General features: G+C 43.6%; 2 protein-coding genes across 4 annotated transcripts; both read left to right on the top strand.

Annotated features, from left to right (window-relative positions):
- The first annotated feature begins 50 nt into the window (after positions 1-50).
- On the top strand, positions 51-9,770 carry LOC138194130 (uncharacterized). Of its 3 annotated transcripts, XM_069142618.1 has the most exons (4): positions 68-568; positions 994-1,100; positions 3,335-4,007; positions 6,102-9,770. In XM_069142618.1, the coding sequence occupies exons 3-4, from the start codon at positions 3,791-3,793 to the stop codon at positions 8,477-8,479; spliced, it is 2,595 nt and encodes an 864-aa protein (XP_068998719.1). In that variant the 5' UTR covers positions 68-568; positions 994-1,100; positions 3,335-3,790; the 3' UTR covers positions 8,480-9,770. The 3 variants fall into 3 exon arrangements, with proteins under 3 accessions (XP_068998717.1, XP_068998718.1, XP_068998719.1); XM_069142616.1 differs by having other exon boundaries at positions 51-568; positions 3,335-9,770; XM_069142617.1 differs by having other exon boundaries at positions 51-568; positions 994-1,115; positions 3,335-9,770.
- Positions 9,771-9,802: 32 nt separating this feature from the next.
- On the top strand, positions 9,803-20,634 carry dbpb (D site albumin promoter binding protein b). The gene is made up of 5 exons (XM_069142622.1): positions 9,803-12,202; positions 12,359-12,669; positions 13,392-13,874; positions 17,225-17,469; positions 18,192-20,634. The coding sequence occupies exons 2-5, from the start codon at positions 12,480-12,482 to the stop codon at positions 18,405-18,407; spliced, it is 1,134 nt and encodes a 377-aa protein (XP_068998723.1). The 5' UTR covers positions 9,803-12,202; positions 12,359-12,479; the 3' UTR covers positions 18,408-20,634.
- The last annotated feature ends 299 nt before the right edge of the window (positions 20,635-20,933 follow it).

Genomic DNA, 20,933 nt, shown 5'->3' with positions numbered 1-20,933 from the left:
GACTCACTTTTGATATGATAAGAAAGGGGTAGGACAATATTGTAGCCGGGGTGAGGCGGTGGAATCGACACAAATAATCTGAAAATGCACACTGGCGAAAGCGGATCCCCCCGTTTTTAAAGCAGCGTCTAACCACACGGGTGAACCCGCTGTGAGCCCTCATCAGCCGTCCGCGAGCCCCGCTGCTGCTACCCGGAAATATTACAAGGGCCGGAAAGGACCGATGTTAAGGGAGCACACGTCACTCACTTTTTACCCAAAAAAAATATTACCACCGACCATCCAAATTTCTCTCCGCCGTCGAAACACTTTCGCGTAAAGCTCCTCGTCTGCGCGGCGGGTCGTAATGAAATGGCGAGGAGGCGCCTGCGGTATCCGTCGGCGTTGATTTCAGGGGGGGGACGGTGCAAGCGCTCACCCAGCTCGGCGTCGGCGAAAATGGCTCTGGCTAAGGACTGGAAAACAGCACGCAGAAATGGAAGCGGACGATAGCTCGCTAGGCGGCATTTAGAAGAAGGCGTGACAGGCCTCATCCATCTGCGACGGAGCTCTGCAACTGGATGCGCAGGTAAACATTTGGCGAATATAGGTTACGCAGATGTATATGCTCACGCTTAGCATCGTGATGTTAACGGTGGTCTGGATGCTTTAAAATATCGTGGTGTGGACAGATGGCTAACGTTAGCCACAGCGGTTATGTGGTTTTCTGGATTGCGTGTGGCACCAAAACAAAACAAAACAAAACAAAAAAAAAAACCGCTAAACACGCCGAGCCAGTGTAAAACATGATGCTATGGAGGAGAACCGTGAAGTTTTGCATGCAAGCGCGTCCAATGTTTTTTTTTTTTTTTTTTGCCTCCAAATGTTAGCCAATACTATTACAGGATGCCGCCTCAAAGTGCATCCGTTATTACTTGCGTCTGTAACGTACTGCTGATGTTTACATTTGTGCTGTGCTCGTGTTAATTTGAGCATCTCTGCCCTTATTCACAGGATTTACATTGAAATGAGAGGCAGTCAAATAGGCGCTAGATTATCTACATCATCTGCCAGGGGGAGCTCACTCCCCTCAAGGTTCATCGCTTCAATCAGAGGAAACGGTAAGATATTAAGAGGTGAGCAAAACCAGATTCAAAGTGACAGGTTTTTTAACCGCAGACAGTTCACTTTTAGCCTTTTCAGAAGTACAATAAAGCGAAATTAAACAACTTGGCTCTATGCGGCCAATGAATTGTGCTCACATTTTCTATCAATATTTTTTTTGGCTAATAGAAGTGAATTTATGAAAAATGTATTTCAATCATTTGTTATGATTTTTGCCATTGTTGTTGATTGTTGGGGTTAAATGAGATATTATTCTACTCATTGTCACTGCATATAATGACTACAAAGAAAAAAGCAATATTGCCCATTAATGTCCACCGTGGAATTTATAATTTCCTTTCACTGCACTTTTGAAGTATGATCTTAGCTAAACTATTTAATTTTTCAAATCGGGTAAAATATGAGGACATGGATACGGTATAAATTGGATGTTTAACATTTCAAATGAATTTTAAACTTATTTTGTGTATTTTTTGTTGGCATTTAAAAATCTACAACTTTGTCTATCATCTTTAGACATGATAAACATGTAAAATTCTATTTTTGTCATATTTAGCCATTTGTTTTGACAGTTTCCACTGCAAATTTTGTGTTTCTTCCTCTAACAGAAAAAAAAACAACCTCACTAAACATAGTCGGCAGTCATTAATGGGTTGATATCTGGCCCGAGAGAACCACGAGTGGCAGAAATAATATGGAAATAAATGGATAGAAAGAAAAACATATTCAGAATGAACAATAACGGGAGTATCCGCTACATGAATGGATGTAGAGGTCACTCATGACCAATGTTGAGGTACTATACAGGACCTGATGTTGTGTAATTACTCCCATTATGCATACTAAGGTGATTACCCATTGCTGCCATTCCTATAGTAACACCCCTTATAATTTGAGTTCATATGGTCTGATTTTTAAGCTAAGAATGAAATTGAATGTGTGCATGTGTTTTAAACTATCCAGTGATAGTCAGCAGTGTAAGTCTGGTGTACTTTGGTGTTAAAAAGCTCACTTGAATTGAATAAAAAGTAAAAATTTTGCAGGATGGGTTGACCTGTATTTAAACATTTATTACTGCTGTGGTTCAACATGAAGGACTAATGAATAGTTTCATGGTGAAAAGGGAATCCTGAAAAGACTGACTGTCCCACATTTATATCAATTTACAGTGTGCAGAAAGATGAATTCAAAATGACTCTTAGGGTAAAGTAACATCTTTAAATGAGCCTGTTTCTCACCATGTAATGTGACATTCAGTGAATATTTACCATCAACCGTTTTTTTTCTTCAAATTTCTCATCATGATGACTGCTTTTATCCATAAAATAGTCACTGAAAACCAAGATCAATAAGATCAATTAAAAATGTTCTACTGTAAAGTAAAGTGTGAGATACATCACAGAGCTGCTGCATCATGCAAGGGTTAAGGGATTAGAGAGAACAGTATATAATAATAAGAATAAAATGTGTCACTATTGCCAAAGTAGGTTTGTTAAATAAACAAAGTCTGCCTCCTTTCACACGGACGCCTACAAGTGCACCTATTTGCATAAACAGTAAAAATGGTGAAAATAACTTTGTCTTCCATAGTAAATATGACCCTAATAAAAAAATAAAATAAGAATTGGCACATATGTAGCAATTCTAAATGTGCTGCAATCCAGCAGAACTACATCATGGTAAGTTATTACTAAATGTAAAATGTTGAATGTATTTTTTGCAATGGTTGTAACATGTCAGAATGTCTGTAAAGAGGGAGCTTGAACCATAAATAGATATGTTTATTATTCCTAGTGTTACTGGAAATGTATTTGTGTATTGGTCATGTTTAGCTTATAAACTAAGGGGCTAATTGGCTCACAAGAATATGAAACTAGTGATAGCTGAAGCTTGATATAAAAAGTATAATTTTTTTTTATGTCAAGGCAACTAAAAACATTCTGCTACATTTAACATTGTCTAATTGGCTTGGATTATATTCACTGTCATCAATGTGAATATTGTTGCAATTTAATTAGAATACTGAACGAATTTAAATGACTGCTCTACCAAATATTGGCTGAAGAGACAGCACAGGTTTAGGTTTAGGTCTCTACAGATTCACCTTCATTGGTACGGCCCCCTTTTATAGATTAAAGGCCAAATATCAAGGGACTGCAGCAAGTACATTTTTTTACCAAATTATATAGACCTTCCATGACTGTCATCCCTTTTTGAATTTTGTTTTCAGCTATAGGAACTTCTTGGCTGAACACGGATGAGGAATCTTGCTTAGGTGAAGGAAAATGACAACGCAGTAATTCTCAAAGGAAACAAGAAGAAGTCATTTGAACTGCTTCTCAATAGAAACTATTCTAAGCAATTTTGAAATTAGGTGGAACTGTACCTGCCAAAAAGACGTTTACCCTTTGATCATCAACTTGTCATCTCAGCTACCCCGCTCATTTTGGAAGTAGAGTGTGGGCAGTGGATGATCAACAGGGAGTAGCAGCACCAGAGGTTAACGATCTGGAGAGACGAACTTTAGATTTAAGCTGTCATTGAAGTAGTTCTGGAAAGAAAACCAGTAGCATAGCCTCAGCCTTAGGGTACAGTTTGTTCTTCACCAGTCAGTGGTGGGATCATTGTTGCCACCCCTAGCGCTGGAGGTTTGGCACCTGCACCCCCATGTACCAGTGAGTGGGAAATGTTCCAATTTGGAAAATACAATCTGGACATTATAGAGATGTTAAGTGGGCACCAGGCCCACCAGTTCAAAGGCCTTGGTTTAGATCGACAACTACAGCATCAGCAGCAAGTGCAACTTCACCAGCATCAACTCCAGCAGCAGCAGCAGCAGCAGGCTGAATCTTCTGGAGCTCTTCTGTCTGGACTTGGCTTGGGGCCCCTGCAGGGGTCTAGAGGTAACGCCTTTTCTGATTCTGCCTCCATTTTTGCCAAGATGAGTGCCCCTCCTCCCCCACCTTTACAACAACAGCCTTCCTCATCTCAGAGCTCTCGTTCAAAGTCAAGCAAGATGAGCAGCAGCAGCTCAAGTCATTCTTCAGGCTATCCACAGTTCCTGCGCTCTTTCCACCCGTCTGAGGCAGCACTAGCACAGGAGCAGTTACACCCAGGTGTAGGCCGCTTTGAGCACTTTACTGGGGGGAGTAGCAGTAGTGGGAGCGCTGGGGGATTAGGAGGATTAGTAACATCAGCACCTCCACCCCCTCCTCCTCTGCATCCTGGCCTCTCTGTCCCCCAAGCATCACCTGGCCCCTCCTCTTCCTCTCCTTCCCCTTCAACCTCCGTGGCCACCTCTAATAACCCGTCTAGCAGCAGTGCAGTCAGCTCATTGGGACACCAGTTGGTTGGGGCCCAGTCTGATGCACGGAGCCTTCACCAACAATTTAGTTGCATGTTAGCTGCTAATCAATATTTCCTTTCTGGGGTGCCTGCTAATGCTAGTTTAGAACAATTTCTTGTTCAACAGGGAACCCATAACCACTTAGGGATTGGTTTAAGTCAAACAGGCGGGGAGCCTAGTACTAGCCTCGCTCCGCCTCCTGCTTTGCACTCTTCTCACTCACACGGCCACTCCACTTCCCAATCACAGCAGGCTCCACAGCAGCCCCCTCAGCAGCAACAGCTTCCACCTCACACCCTTTCGCATCCTCACTCTCATTCTCATCCTCACCACCCTCTCCACCCAGGCTCCCAGCCCTCATCACTGGGTGGCTTTGACTTCCAGGGCATTCCTGTGCTCTCGTCAAATCAGATAGCCTCTCTGATGCAGCAGGAAGCAGGTTTGCCCCTCCCTTTACCACTTCATTTATCCTTATCTAAGGATGATGGTAAAGGGGAAAGCAGTGGAGGCGGGAGTGGTAGCAGTACCAGTAGCAGTAGGAGGAAGAAAGCTATGGCCGGCTATTTGCCACAAAGAAAATCTGAAAGCAGTAGTAATAGCAGTAGCAGCCATGGGCACAGTAGCCACAGCGGCAATCCTAGCACTAGTAGTAATGGAGGGCTTAGTCATGGTCAGCCTCCGGCTTTAATTGGGAGTGGGGTTGGTATGCCAAATATGGGTGGGGATCCATCATCCCTTCTTGCTTCATCATCTTCATCCTCATCAGTAGTTTCTTCCTCCTCCTCCTCTGCTCCCTCTTCCACTGCTGCCTCAGTACTGGTTACTAATGATTCTCACCTTTCTAAATCTGATAACCTGAGCTCAATGCAACCCAACGCCTCAGAGTCTGATACAGAGCCTGTTTATAGCTGTGGAGATTGTGGCAAAAGCTTCCCTCACCTTTCAAGCCTTCGCAGGCATTTGCGTATGCATGAGCCAACCACAGCAGGTACTAGCAATACTGCCACTACTGGCCCAAACCCTATTCACATTAAAGCGCAGCCTGACCCAAGCCTTCCCCATTCGACCCAAGAAACCTCCCAACCCCCATCCAATTCTTGTCCTAGCCCAGACAAAATATTTCATTGCCCTGATTGTGGCAAAGGCTTTAAGAAAAAAGGTCACCTCCTGCAACACGGTGTTATACACTCTTCAGCCCGCCCATATGGCTGCTCCACCTGCTCTCGGGCATTTAATCGTAGAGAGTCACTGACACGCCATGAGAAGATACATGAGGAAAAGCCATTCCGATGTCCCGCCTGTGGTCGTTCCTTCCGTGAGAGCACCTCTCTACTCAACCATGCTGCCTCAGGCACCTGCGGCAAGCCAGGTAGGGGACCCAAACAACGGGGCAGCAAGACAGGAACTGGTGGTGAGGACAGAGTCGGGGGTGGAGGAGGTAACGGAGGAGGGGGAACTTATCAGAGCAATAGAGGGGTTATTTATGGGAAAACTGAGGAAGAGGATGGTGTAATCATTGTGGGGGAAGGAGAACCAAAATCAGGTTTAGGATGTGATGGTCTGTTTCAGTCTGGAAGGGGAGGGAATTCAAATGACAGGGACAGAACAGATGGTAAATACCCCACTGACTACTCTCGGAATCGTTACACAGGCTACCATGATGACCACCGTTCTCAAGGTAATCCATCTCCATGCTACTCTGGTGCCTCTCCCTGTGGAAGTGGGATGGCGGGCCCAGCTCTGAGAAAGGCACCCTTGGCCCCAACACTGCATCCACACTCACAGAGCCACAACCAGCACCACCATCCACAGCAGCAGCCCCACCTGCCCCTCTCTTCTCTACTGGATGACTCAGAGGATGATGTCACTAGCTCTGTCAATAATGCAATCTCTGCTATAACAGCAGCTAGTAACAGTGGAAATAGAGGGGATGATAGGGGAGACATCATAGGAGGTCTACTAGGTGGTCTTGGTTTAGGACCTCTTGGCGCACCTTCATCTTCTTCTGGTATGGAGAAGAATTTCAGAGGTGGTGGGAGCCAGGAGCCCATGAGCAGCAACCCACATAATCCTACTGCTAAACCAAAACGCCCCCGCAAACCAAGAGCTAAGAAAGATCCTGCAGCTGGTGGACAGCCCCCCAAACGTAGGCAATACACCCCCAGAATGGGTCCCAGCGGGCTCCCACGCACTCACCTCTGCAGTGTCTGTGGTAAAGGATTTGCACGCCGCGAGACCCTGCGCAGGCATGACCGCATCCATACTGGAGAAAAATCCCATCACTGCACTGTTTGTGGGAAGTATTTCCGAGAGGCGTTTCACCTCAGCAAACATCAAACAGTCCACTCTGGGGCGAAGAATTACAAATGCAGCATTTGTGGGAAAGAGTTTGGTTACTCCCAGAGCCTCAGGAGGCACAGCAAACTCCACCAGAAAGGGGAGCTGGAAGAGGTGCCCACAACACCAGCTCCGGAGAACCTTAACAGCTTCAACTCAAATCCTCAATGTAGCGTGGCCCAAGACAGGAGCCAGAACCAAGCACCAAGCACCTCCTCCTATTACTCCTACTCTCAAGATGTCAAGCCTCAAGAGACCAACCCCCAGCCGCAGCCTCCGCCCCCACCCCAGCCGCAGCCCCCACCGCCGCCTCGACTCTACACCTGCGCGATATGCTGGAAGTCGTTCCGTCATCACTTCCATCTGACTGCCCATCACCAGACGGTTCACGAAGGTGGAGGTGAAAAGCTCTTCTGCTGTGAGGTTTGTGGGAAAGCGTTTGCTTATTCCAATAGCCTCACTCGACACAGGCAATCTCAGCACGGGATGACCCGCAATGAACCGTCTAATTCGCAAGAAGGCAGCAGTGGATCTGGAGACAACAGAGGTGGGAGTGATGTTAATCAGTCAACAGCCGAGAGCGAGGCAGCCACCAATGCCCTGCTACAGATGGCTCCTTCCACTGAAGGCCATGGAGGGCAGAGTCTTAGTGTTGTCACTCACAGCCACCAACAGGCACCCCCGCAGCCGCCAGTGGGGTACTCTCCCCTCTTTTATGACGCAGCCGCAGCCCAATCTTCAGCCTCTAATGCCCCATCCTACTCTCAGCCACTGCCTCCCAACTCTACAATTATGGCCCCGCAGCACCCGCACTCCCCAGCCGGGGTGAAAGGAGAGCACATATATCCAGCTGGATCCCGTAGCCGTACTCTTCACACCACAGCCCCGTTCCAGCCCCTCACGGAACTGCTGCCCTCCACTGAACATCATCATCTGCATCACCATCATCATCACTCCCACCATCATCCTCATCATCAGTCAGGTACCCAGCCCCACCAACACCTTGACTGCAACATCCAGTTGTCACACGATGACATGAGACGGCACAAGAAGAAAAAAAAAAAGTCCGACAGGAGAGATTGGAGGGAAAATAAATGGGAAACCCAAGAGTTAGTCAGATTCGATGGAATCAAAAGGAAGAGAAAGATGAGTTGTACAGTAAGAAGGCAGTTGAGTAAAAAACAAGGCTCTCTTCGTTTGACCATTAGGCGAGGAGGAGGATCAGGTGGTGGTGGGTATAAGCTTGTCAACACTGGTGGAATGAAAGTGCAGATCCTGTCGTCTCTCAAAGTCCCTGTGAAACGGTTTGGCTGTCCAATATGCCCCAATTCTGTGTTTTCCCGTAAAGCGGGACTGCTGGTTCACATGGCAGTTAAACACCCACAAAGAGCCTTGAGCACTCCGGAGCGACTTAGGTGCAGTGTATGTGGGAAGCAGTCTCACAGGCCCTTGGCAGCCTTCATCCATCGGGCCTCCCATCGTGCCAGAGGAAGTTTCTCCTGCCGACGCTGCTCCGCTCGCTTCTGGAACGCTACACTTCTTCACAGGCACAAGGTGTCCTGCCGTCGCAGGGCTAAAGGACTGCAGAGGGGAGATGCTAAGAGGCTGAAGCTTTCAAAGAGACCAGGAGAGAGACAGGCCCGTGAGGGTCAGGAGGAGATGCCATTCCTACAGGGACCGTACAGATACTGAGCATCCCCATGTCTGCAAAGAGTGGCATACAAGAGGGATATTTCAGTTCTAAAATGGGAAAGTGAGAGAGAGGAAAAAAAAAAAAAAAAAAAAAAGGGACTTGATAAAGGCATCTGCTGCCTTTTACGAGAATTTGCCTCGTGTCTCTGTTGCATCTACTCTGCTGACTATTAGAATGAGTGTGTTAACAACTACTGTAGAGCGTCCTATAAAATATCATCAGAAATGCTTCCAGATTATATTGGAAGATGTTTTCAAAGCCGTGACTGTTTCCATAGGATCATTAATTAACCCCGTAAGTGCATTGACACTATGCTTGGCTGACACTGTGCAGTTACTAGACAAGTTTAGGTGAAATGACCTGCTAATGTATCTCTCTTCCCCATAACTAGAATCCCTGCTACACCTCTTGCTGTATGATAAACGTCTCTGCTGTGTATTTTGTCTTGTTGTTGTTCACTTAAAGGCTCTGAGGATTTTTTAAAAAATGTAAAGTGCATTTATTAGGAGTAGGGACATGGGGACAAAGACCTTTGTTGATAGTTTGTCAGTGCATGTTTGTTCTCTGGTCAAGTATTTTGCTGAGGTTGTGAAATCACTCCTACAGTATGTGATGGTTTATTCAGTATATCCCCAGAAGTTTGTAGTGTAAAACTTGATTTGAAAGTTGCTCTATATTCCCTCGTGATTTAATCACGTATAGAAAAAAAACGTCAAAGTTGCTGGTAATTAGCATTACAAGGATCCCTCTCCTGCCAAAACGAAGAAACTTACAAGAAGCCTTGCTTATGATGTTCACTTTACTTCATTTATTTGAGATATTCCTAGCTTTTATACCAAGAGATTGACAACAAGTTAAACAAGTGGACTGTAACACATGTTTATCTCATGTTATTTGTATGCTCTTTTTAGCAGTGATTATTTCTACAGTACTTCACGGTGTGTTAAAGACAAGGACCTATCATGATAGAAACAAATGTAATATTCCATGTATTTATGTGTGTAACCCAATCAGTCTTCATGCCAATCTTATACTTACCCCTTCTACTTTTTAATTTTTGCTGAGTTGCAATCATATTCTTACCGTCAAGTCTTGTTTTTTTCTTCTAAAGAAAAATAAGTTTTAAGTACATCCTGTCACTTTATTCACATATGAACTGTTCATACTCCTGTCAAGCCTTGTTTTATTTCTTTTAAAGAAAAATGATAGTTTTAGTAGATTTCTATCACATTATTTACTGAGAAGTCAGTAGTTGATTATATTTCAGCAATGAATAAACCTTAAGTGTAATCATTTGTTTTCCTTTCATTTCTGATTCACAGTTACGTACCGCAATATCCAGAAATTGTACAAACTGCTAGTCAATGAAAATGGGTAAGTTGTAACTGTTACCAATGTCAGTATTGAGGTTTTCCAAGTATATTTAGCTTTATGTCCAATATAAATTTCATATCACTGTGGATATCAAGATGTAGTTGATATACCAAAAAAAAAAAAAAAAAAAAAAAAAAATCTATGTAAGGTACTTTGGCTTACTAATGTTGTGGGCCAGATAAATCCAGGGTAATGAATGGTTTTCAGTGAACAGAATTCTAACTATTTTATCACCATCCCTAGAATATATGGCTCTCACCTCTAGCTCCACAAGATGGCAGTAAACATCTCATTTACAGTGTGTTCTTGGCCTGGTGGGGATGAGTGTGGCAGTCACATGGACTTCACAGTGATAGGGGTGGACTGGAGAGGCTGAATGCTGGATGACTGTGTGAATTTTGTGGCTGTTGTTTACTACAAGATTAATGCCTCTCAAAGTAAACAAAATGGTTGGGCATCACTGGGGAATCATGACCAAGTTGAATTTTAAACACAAAGTCAATGTATGTCTAGAACTTTTGTCTGTTTAAGACCAAATTTAAATGTGTGAAATCTTACATGTATTGTGTCTTAGTTTCAGTAAGATGTAGGAGTGATTAAATGGGTGTGGAGCACTTGAAAAGTGTTTTAAATCAAACTAACCTGTCTGGCTTGCAGACACAAAATATGATGATTCATACTCGCTGCTGTTCCAGCAAGGGTGGCAGGTGGTTCTAATGTTATGAGGTCACAGCTGGGTAAGATTTTTAGTTGCACAGCTTTATTTAAAAGGAAAACAAAGATATTAAGAGAGGGAGTGAAATGAAGGGGCCATGAAATCGTGTTTACACTCTTACAGTCCCTATAATCCACTGTCAGTGCCTTATAATATGGACAGTTATTCGCCAAGGCTTTTTTTGTATGATGACTTGTCTGTAAGCTATGACGTCAGCTCCTGCATGTTTAACTCCGGACAAAAACAACGGTGGATTCCTGCAGCGCGCTTTGTGTAGCATGTGCTTTGCAACTGTACAGTAGACCAGACGGCCCTCGCGCTTTTTGTATTTCGAACTGGTCTCACGCGGCAATGGCATGCACGGGGGGAATCCGAGCGGGCGGGCTTGTTCGACCTATTTCTGCCCAATAGGCGTCCGTCGTGGGCGGAGCACCGATTTTCCAAAGCCAATGGGAGGCAGAGCAGCGAGCCGACAGGCCTGGTCTCCGCGTGCCTGATACACGTGAGCTGGAACAGCTATTGTACGCCGGGAGGCAACGTGCTGAAGCGTTCCTCTCGCCTGAAAAAACGACACACTCACGTTTTCTGTGGATTACAAGGAAACTGGAAAAGTCATGCAGCAGTGCCTGATCATTACACAGCGCCAAAACTATGTTCTAGTGGAAATGACTCCAGTTTTTGAGGCGATTCTGACTGTGGCTAACAATATTTTTTTTTTTTTAGTTATATGTGACGACAAGGTCTGATAAATGTTTTTGTCACCATACTGAAGCTGAAGCAAATTTTCATATTTACTTGCTGCAGTATTAGCAAACAAGAAAAAGTCAGTGTGCTTGTCCCTGTCAGACAAAACAAACACCCTGCTCTCCTCGAGGTGTGGCACGAGGGTAGGTGTGTCTCATAAATAATGCGCGAGAATTGAGAGATATCTTAAAGCCGGCCACGCCCCTCTTGCGCTTCGTTCGCTTGTTCTGCGAGGTGTGACGTCACGTGAACTGCCCGTGTCCGTTCCAGCTGAGCGAGAGAGAGAGAGAGAGAGAGAGAGAGAGAGAGCGAGAGGACGGTCGAACGTGGAAGTCGCGCGGCACAAACACAGACCCGAGCCCGTGCGCCCGTGACTGGATTCACCGGATGCAAAAAAAAAGTACAGACAGAAAGAGGAAACGACCCCCTCCTCCCCTCCTGACGGACCGCAGAGCGCGACAGCAGAGGAGAGAAACAGCAATACAACTTGTCATCTGACCAGCACAGCCACTGCTCTCGTCGCTGGGTGGTTTTTTTTTTTTCTGTTTCGGTTGTTTTGTTTTGACAGAGGAAGTATATTTTTTTGGGGGGGGGATCTTGTTTTTGAGCACCAGACGTGTAACTCAGGATATTTCTCTACAAGTTTTAATTCTAATATTTTCCAGTGCGTGCAGTGCACGGCTCCTATTGTCATTTTTTTTTTTAAATTTTTTTTTTATTATGGACAGTATTCCTACTCAGTTGGTCTGATTGTCCCTCCCACACTGGACCGCTGAGAATAACAGCCTGAGCCACTGAACAGTTTCACCAACATCCAATGGCAATGGAATACTTCGATGTGAATATTTCTGCACGGATATAAGGAACGCTACTTAACTGCAAGTGAAAGGTAAAAAGTTGCATGTGTTATTTGATTGAACTTTCAAAGTATAATACAACTGCGTCATTCATGTTGTGGTCTTACTTGTAATTATTCGGTCTGTCGCACATGAATACTTAGAACTACCTATCTCTTTCTGCCCTTCACCCCCCCCTCCCCCTCCAGCCCTCGTGCACACACACACGCACAGTCATCCAGCATACTTGTCCCATTGGTGGGTACTCCGGTCAGTTTGCCTCGCCCCTTCAAGTGCCCCAGGTGTCTGTGCGACCCCGTCTTGTCCAGGATGTCCAGGCAGCTCTCACAGCTTCCGACCCCCGACCTCCCAGCTGGGGCAAGCCCGCAGTTTGGAAGTTGTACTCAGCCTGCAGGCTCCCTCACAGGGGGGCACCTCAACTCTATGACTGGGCTGAAATCCCTCCTGCAGCACCCCATGAAAGGAGACCAGCGTTTAAAAAGCCCGTGTGAAGGGAAAGGTGAGAATACATCACATTTGATAGTAGGTTACAGTATTGTTAAGGATGAATGTGCAGCACTGTGGCAGAGCATGAATAAATCATCCCCCTCTGTTCCACCCAGTTACTATTGTAAGACAAAATATGTAACATTATTATATAACAAACATCCCATTTGTCATATTTAAAGGCAACACATTTCACACCAAAGTCTCATGCAGCATCACACATGCTTTCAGGTGACTCCTCCATGACCCTGATGAATACTTACCTGGGTTATAATCCCTGCTGCGACTTCAAATTAGGATCCAGATTACATTGATTGATAACATGTTTTAGTTTAGCTGCACTGCTAAAGCAATGTAAGCATGCTCTCTCTCATGCACCGCATCTCCAGCTATTGTGAGATTTGTTCAGGCGCTTACGTATGTTATGGCAACAAATTGGTTTCGGCACGTGCTTAATGCTGCAATTCAGCTACCATCTGGTCCATCTGTGAGTGTGCATGAGATATAAAAAAAAACGAAGAGAGAGAGAGGGAGAGGGAGATTTTGCAGAAGTGCATCGTATGTATACACCTGCTACCCCGTTTAGTTCTGCACACGTGGGGAGTTGAGTGAAATACCTCAAGACAACCTAATAGAACCTTCTTGTGGATTTAAAGCTGTTAAAGTCACAGCGAAAGACATCTTCATCATCTTGATCCTGTACTGATGACTCTCTTTTTTTTTTCTTCCTGGCAGACAAAGACAGACTGGACCTTGATGAGGACTCTCTGGGAGTGTGCTCCACGAGGAATGGCAGCAGTAATGGCTGTGGTGGAGGTGGAAATGGAAATGGAAATGGGAATGGAAATGGGAATGGAAATGGGAATGGAAATGGGAATGGAGGTGGAAGTTTCAACCAGTTCTTGGGGCCTCTCCTGTGGGATCGCACACTGCCTGCAGACGGGGGCCTCTTCCAGCTGCAGTACATGGACTTAGAGGAGTTCTTGACCGAAAATGGAATGGGCAGCATGCATAACAATAACAGCTCTAGTTCAGCCCAGATCCCCTCACAGAGCTCCCAGTCAGCTGTGCCCAACCAGAGCTCCCAGTGCCTACCGCCCTCATCCCCACCTGGATCCTCGTCGCCCTGCTCCTCCTCCGCCTCCTCCTCCCCATCTCTCATTGGTTTGGAGGTGGCTCAGCCTCAGAGTCTTGCAGGAGGAACTGACTGTCTGCACGGTGAGTTAACTGCCATGGACCATTTTGCTATTTAAAGATGTCCAGTTGTACCAGAGAGAAAAAATGTACAAAGACAGTTCACCATTCAGGGTTTGTCCACGTCGCCTCACAGCATCAATCACAGACGGCGGGGTTTTGCAACTTTGCAGAGTTGACAAGCAGAGAGAGACGAAGTGTCCCCTGCCACTGATATGAGACTATTGGAACCTACATTCAATAATGGTGGAGATGGAATCAAGGTCATATGGTGTGTCTATAATGCTCCCATGGACCAGTGATTCAGCACTTTAACTCTCCTTAGAGTTTATAACAAATACCATGGTGACCAAGCGTTTTTCTGTCCTGTGGGGTCAAACTGAAGGCATGAGGCAGAGTCACATGGCTCTAAATGCAAAGCCAACCTGAAATAGAAAACAACCAGGTTTGAACTGGCTGCTTTAACTGTGAAAGGTACCTTTTTTATTTTGTAGTACGGTGCAAGGTTAAAAGTTGAATAAGGGATGTGAGAGATAAGGAGGAAAAAAAAAAAAAAAAAAGAATTAAGAGTGGTGGAGGACTTGAGAGAAAGAGGTGCGTTAAACAAAGATGTCCTGAGCTATTTGATGAGTCGACTTCAGAGCAGTGACAAGGAGGGTTGTTGTAGTTTGGCATGTGAGCTGTACCGCAGTGTACAACACAATCAGCATTCACTCCTGGCCAATAATGAATGTGCAGCAGGGTCAAAACAGTATGAAGAGAGAGAGAGAGAGAGAGAGAGAGAGCAGTGTGTGGAGTGTTTGTGGTTGCGTGTCTTTAAATCTCTCTCCACTTCACACGCCACAGCCATGTGCACGCGTCGCTACACGTGCCGAGGCTGGGAGTACTGGAGTGAAAGAACTAGAGGCAGGGCCAGTAGACTTTGTAGGAGGAGCCCACAGGGGGAGGGACAGGCAGCAACAGGAAGAGTTTCCCTGTGCTGCTGGACTTCAAACTGAGCACTTGATCACCAATGAATGGCATTAAGTGCACCGATATCTGGAGGAACATTTTAAACTTTATGACGAGATATTGACCCAGGACTTTTAATTCAGTCCTTCAGCAACAAAGTGCATGTTAATAAACTCCTGATTATGCATTTGTGTTGCACGATAAAGGACAAGGCGTTTTACTTGCTGTTCGTTAATATTTTACAATTACATGAAAAGAACTGAGAGGATACTTACAAAAGATATTAAAGTCTCGCTGCCTAAAAAGTTAATATTGTTCAATCTGATGGATTATATATAGATGACACTTTGCCACTGAAGTGACTTTGAGTGAATATTTCACGTCAGCCCTCCCAAAGCTGGAAACTAGAGACGCCGTACACGAATCTGCGGTATTATAAAGGTGCCCACGAACAGCTGCTTCATCAATTTTAAATGAGGCAACAACTACATATGATTATTAGGTAACTAAGAGGGAGCAGTGCTACCGTTTGCCTTCTCGGCAGCTTCAGGCCTTCTTGGAATGCAGTTGTACGAGTTTTGAAAAGTGTGGAATGGTATTGGAACATTTTCTTAAAAGAATATATATATATATATAAGTCTCGTGTTTTTTGAGGGTTGAAACACGCAAACAAAGGTGCCCAAAAAAAATAAAAAATAAAATAAAATACATTTTGTCAGTCTGCGATCCAGAGATGACCAAAAAGCATGGAGAGGTGATTGTGCACCAAAGGGTTTGTAGGTTTTCCGTCCAAAGGAACACAACACCAGGTGGTTGCACCGACTAGTCCCTGCTGCTGGGTTGAAGCAGCGTGGTACTTGGTTGCTGACAGTATCCACACAATGATTCATTGATGTTTAGCCCTGCTGACTGTGAACTATGGGAAATGCTCAGGTGTCTGTGAAAGCACTCTTTAAGTTGTTTTACTGTGTTATGGAGGCGTTGCCGGTGTGGAACATGGGAACATCACGAGAGAGCGGCGTGCTGCTCGGATGAGAAAATATGTTACCTGGGTATCTTATAGCCGTGATTCATGTTGTCACTTCTCATACTGTATATTACAGATCCATAGACAGCACGGTTAGCAGGAGGCAACACATATCAAAGAGTAAATGAATGGTTTTAACAGCCTGCTTGTTCCTCCCACCACTTTGGTATTTGCCCTTCACACCACGTGATGTACTTTTGATACTGTGCTTGGGTAGTGTTTTCACATAATAAGTCTGCATTAATCTCCAGCTCTGTGCAACTTAAGACATACAATTGTTTGTTTAGTTCATGTGTGATGCTGCAGTGCTGTTTTAAGTGCCCGCCCTGTTATTCATCCATCTGTCACTGCAGTGACTCGGGTTCAGATGGTTGTGTCACTCTCAAGTTAACTCACCTTCACGTTGTTTTGACCTTGTTTACAACGAGGATGTTGATTGAGCTGTTTGTGTGTGGAGATATAGAAGTTAAAGGGAGGTCTATGCTCTTCTATGGAAGAGAAGTCAGTTGAGTAAGGTGCATTGGACCTTCAATGGGGTTTGGTGAGGTGCAGCCCTATACAGCCCCCACTTAAAGAAACTGGTTTTGAGGGGAGGGGAAGAAAGTTGCATAATATTGCCACTTTTCGATTTTTCTATCGGCATTAGTTCTGGATGTTGCTTTGGTCACCAAGAATTTCTCAGTACTTTCCTTGATAAAAGTACCCAGTATCATGTACTGATCAGCAATCAGTAGATTTCATGTAGTTGTGGTTATTGTTTGTGAAAGCTCTTGTTTGTCGCATCAAGGTTATTTTTTTTTTATTTTAGCAGTAGTGCTCGCAGTGAGAGATACTTGATAACTATTTTGACAATGGCTTTCCATTATTGACACTTTGCAAAAATGTTGTTATATATTTATCAATGATTGATTGATTGATTGATTTGATCGAGTGTGCAGTATTCACTATAAAAGAATTTGGGGAGATATACTCTCTGTGATGCGCTTTGCCAATCACGACATTTCCACCTACAAATTGTTGTTCCATTATATCTGTTAATCTGTGTGCTAAGAATGTATGTGTTATGTTACATAATTGTATTAAATTGTGTTTGTTCTGAGAGTATTCTTAAAAGATTACTCAGATTATGAAAACTTGTCCATGTCCATGTAAGCTGACTGAAAATGTGATTAATTCTTTGGAATCAGTTAGCGGCAGAGGAATGTTGTTTGTTGTTTATAACACTAAAAGAGTAGCTCTCTGCTTCCATCTGGTGGCCGACATGAAATGCTGCACGTGTCTGTTTCGTCTTGGTGGATTGCTGTCACCCGGATAAATATGACAGTATTAAAATGTGATGTTAAATGTGGCTCAGTGAACAGCATGTAATACAGATTTCCGTTTCCTTTAATTGCAGGGGGTCAGACGAGTATGAATGACTCCTGTGAGTCACCATCTTCCTCCTCTTCGTCCTCCTGTCCACCTCTGCTGACGCCCACGGACAGCGGGCCAGATGGGATTGAAATGTATGACATGGATCCCTCAGACAGCCCGAGCCAGCAGAACTTTGACCCCAGAAGGCACTCTTTCAGTGAAGAGGAGCTCAAGCCGCAGCCAATGATCAAGAAAGCCCGCAAGATCCTGGTGCCAGATAACATGAAGGTGAGACAACTGAGGAACATTTAGACTCTGGTGGTCAGGTTTTTATGTTTTGGGAGTGAAGTAATTTGAGTGCCCATCACAATTTCTTAGAACTGAAATTGAGGTCTGAAAATTGAAGGAAAAAAACCCCGGACCAAAACACAAATATTTTGATTTACAGTGATATAACTCAGAGCAATACAACACATCAACACATGAGATGCTTATAGGATGAATAAACAGGAAAAATAGAGAAATCAAATAAACAAAAAGCAAACCATTTATCAATAAGATTGTCAATAAGCAAGAAAGTATTGAGTTGTTTTTTTTTTCTCCAGATTTCTGTTGAATTAAATGATTTAATAGTACAAAGTGTACAAATCCTAGATTGGTGTAAAAAAAAAAAAAAAAAAAAAAAAAGCATCAGTTGAATACACAGTTTGTATGCATACTTTATTCAATTTCAGACAGTAACTGAGCACTGACCAAACTCTGAGGATGAGATATGTAAAAAAACCAAACATGTCCCACGCTCATTCAACGCCAAACACCCACGTTACCAATCACAGGGTCTGGCTGCACAAGAACACTACACACTTCTTAAGAAACAAATCTGAGCATTCATTGATTCTTTTCTTCAAGTGTTTTTTAATCTCATAAAAAAGATGGATCAAAGGTGAACTGATCACATTTGCAGATGGTGAAATAATCAATACACGCTGTTATTGTTTGCCCTCTTTTAGGATGAGAAGTACTGGACGAGGAGGTATAAAAACAACGAAGCAGCAAAACGTTCCCGAGATGCTCGCCGCCTCAAGGAGAACCAAATATCTGTGCGCGCCGCTTACCTGGAGAGAGAGAACGCCGCCCTTCGACAGGAAGTGGCCGAGATGCGGAAGGAACTGGGCCGGTGCCGCAACATCCTTAGTAAATACGAGAACCGTCTCCCCGACCAGTGATGAAGGCGCTGAGAAAAATCAAGACGAGGAGGAAATTAAGCTGGATTAAATCTAAAGACTCTGAATTTCTGGGGTGGCTTGATGGACAGAACGGGGTCAGGATAATGATGATGATAATGATGAGGAAGGTGGTGATTATGATGATGAATGTATAAGACAAGGAGAAGGTTTGTGTATTGAAGCTCAGGTGTCTTGTTTTGTTGAGCTCTTAAAAGCGATGGATGGAGAGAATAATTTAATAGATGAAAGATGTGACTTTTAAGAGTTTTGTTATTGGAGAATTGTATATTTTTATAATACTTCAGAAAAATTAGAGGGAGAGCAAATTTGGAGAATAATTTTGTATATTTTCTACACGACTGGGTCATAGAGATGGGGGGAAAGCTACGGTTAAGATCTTTTTATCATAGTTGAGTCAGGAGATGTTTAAACAGGTTGTCATCCATCAATGGGCAATTTTCTTTTTTTTTCTTTTTTTTTCTTTTTTGACATGATTATTATAGTCAGGATGCAGCAGCAGGGTCGAGGACGCATGTAACAATTGTAATATAGAGAGCAAAATTATCTTAAAATCGTATAGTTCAATATTTTGTGTTTTTTTTTTTTTTTTTTTACTCGCGCACTTAATTTTTTCCTGTTATGTTTCCTGTCACTGGGAATGGGTAGAGGGAGAGAGGCAGACCGAGAGACATGAGGAGACACCGTGTATACAATCCAGCACTACCCTCAACACTTTGTGTGTTCTTTCTTAATAGAACAACTTCATCCTTATAAATTGTCTTCAATTCTCCCGACAATATCAGCTCTTTGGGTTTAACTTTACAAGACTGGTACATCCTTCTCAAATCCATACTTGTATCTTTGACTCTGTCTCCTTCTCTTCCCTCCCAGTGGAGTGCTTTCAGTCTACTCTGGTGTTCTGTATTTTACAAGAGCTGGTGAAAAAGCCTGTTGTGATGATGCCCTGGGTAACTCTGCTCCTCCTCATCCTCTCTTTGAATTGTTCCTGTGTTTCGATATCCAAACGTCTCTATTTCTGTCTGCTCCCACTTACAGCGAGTCCTGTCACAGTAATGTGCAAACTCTCCCCATAACATTTTGTCCTTTTGTGACTCTCCTGTACCTCCCCGGCACACGGAGCAGTTAAATCTCAGTGTTGTAACGTATTCTGAAATAGTAATCAATCTTCCCAGTGAAACGCACATCGTTACTTTACTGTACTTTATGAACACACTTTAATTAGCATTAATATGGGGGGGAGAAATGTGTATATTGGATAGGCCTATACTATTTTGTGTATATGATGTATTCCAGGAGATGGGTCCAGTACCCCCATTGACTGGAATGGTGTTAATTTCTCAGATTTCTGGGAGAAATAAAAGCCAAAATTTCCTATGTTGATCCACAAAGCTTGTTGCTATTTAGTGCTTTTTTCAATACGGTTTACTCCTGCTATTGCTCCTTACTTTTTACTGTATCTATAAACGTCTCTGTGTAACCGCAACACCTACACAGGGGCATGGTACACTATGTTATGTTCCTGGGGGAGGGATGACTAGTAATAGAGTGTGATTTTAATCCCCTTAATGACCATGATGAATAGTTATCATTACAGCTATTACTATTGTTATGATTATGATGCTTATCCCTCTTTATTGTTGTTCTATATTATTGAATGTTTTTCTTTCTTTGGATGAACATGATCTGTTGCACCTTGAAACATCTTTGATCTTCAGTGTTCCTCAGAAAGACTATTCAAATGGAGAAAAAAACCACAACCCTCAGTCTCTGCTCTCTGCATCCTGTTTCAGACCTCCAAACGTTCATCATTACTCTCTTCTGCTACGGACACTGCTGCCACCTCGGTACCTTTGACCGTGGATTTAACCAATAACTTGAACGTGACGATCATGCAGACTTACTTTACCGTTCACGATGACCTCTTCTGTTCCCCAGCTGTGTACGGACTATGCACACTACTGATATGCTCCTTCTCGGTTTATTTCAGCCTTTATCACCTCATTCAGTGATTGTTCGCTCTCCCAACAGGATTTAGTCTCTAATATCTTCACAGATGTGGTTGATGAATCTTATAGTGACTCTAACTGATCAACTGTCCTGCTGCATCAGTAGTGTCCATGGTGTCCAGCCCACCAGTCAGTGCTGGTTATTTGGATGTAGTTGAAATTTCCCAAAAACACCAATAAAAGATTGTTCTCATTCACTACTGCTTTGTTTTACTCAAGTGTCAACAATTCATTGTTTTTAGTTGTTCTAGATGCTTCTCTTAAGATGGATCTTGAATTACAGCTCAGATTTGAGAAGAAGTGGGCAACAGGTCACATTTCAGGCAGACTACCTCTTTGTAAGTTACTCAAGCCTGATAACCAGATGATAATATGCAATAAAATGTCCACTTGTTTTGATATTTCCCCTTGTTTGTTGACATTGTGTGCATTCCTTTAATAGGCAAAGCAGCTCAAATATGCATTCTTGCCCAACAAGACATGCAGGAATCCAAAGATT

This window comes from Embiotoca jacksoni, unplaced genomic scaffold (genome assembly GCF_022577435.1).
Source record: "Embiotoca jacksoni isolate LCO1_2020_lvr unplaced genomic scaffold, fEmbJac1.0.p SCAF_11, whole genome shotgun sequence".
Lineage (NCBI taxonomy): Eukaryota > Metazoa > Chordata > Actinopteri > Embiotocidae > Embiotoca > Embiotoca jacksoni.
This window is presented reverse-complemented; position numbering and strand designations above follow the sequence as displayed.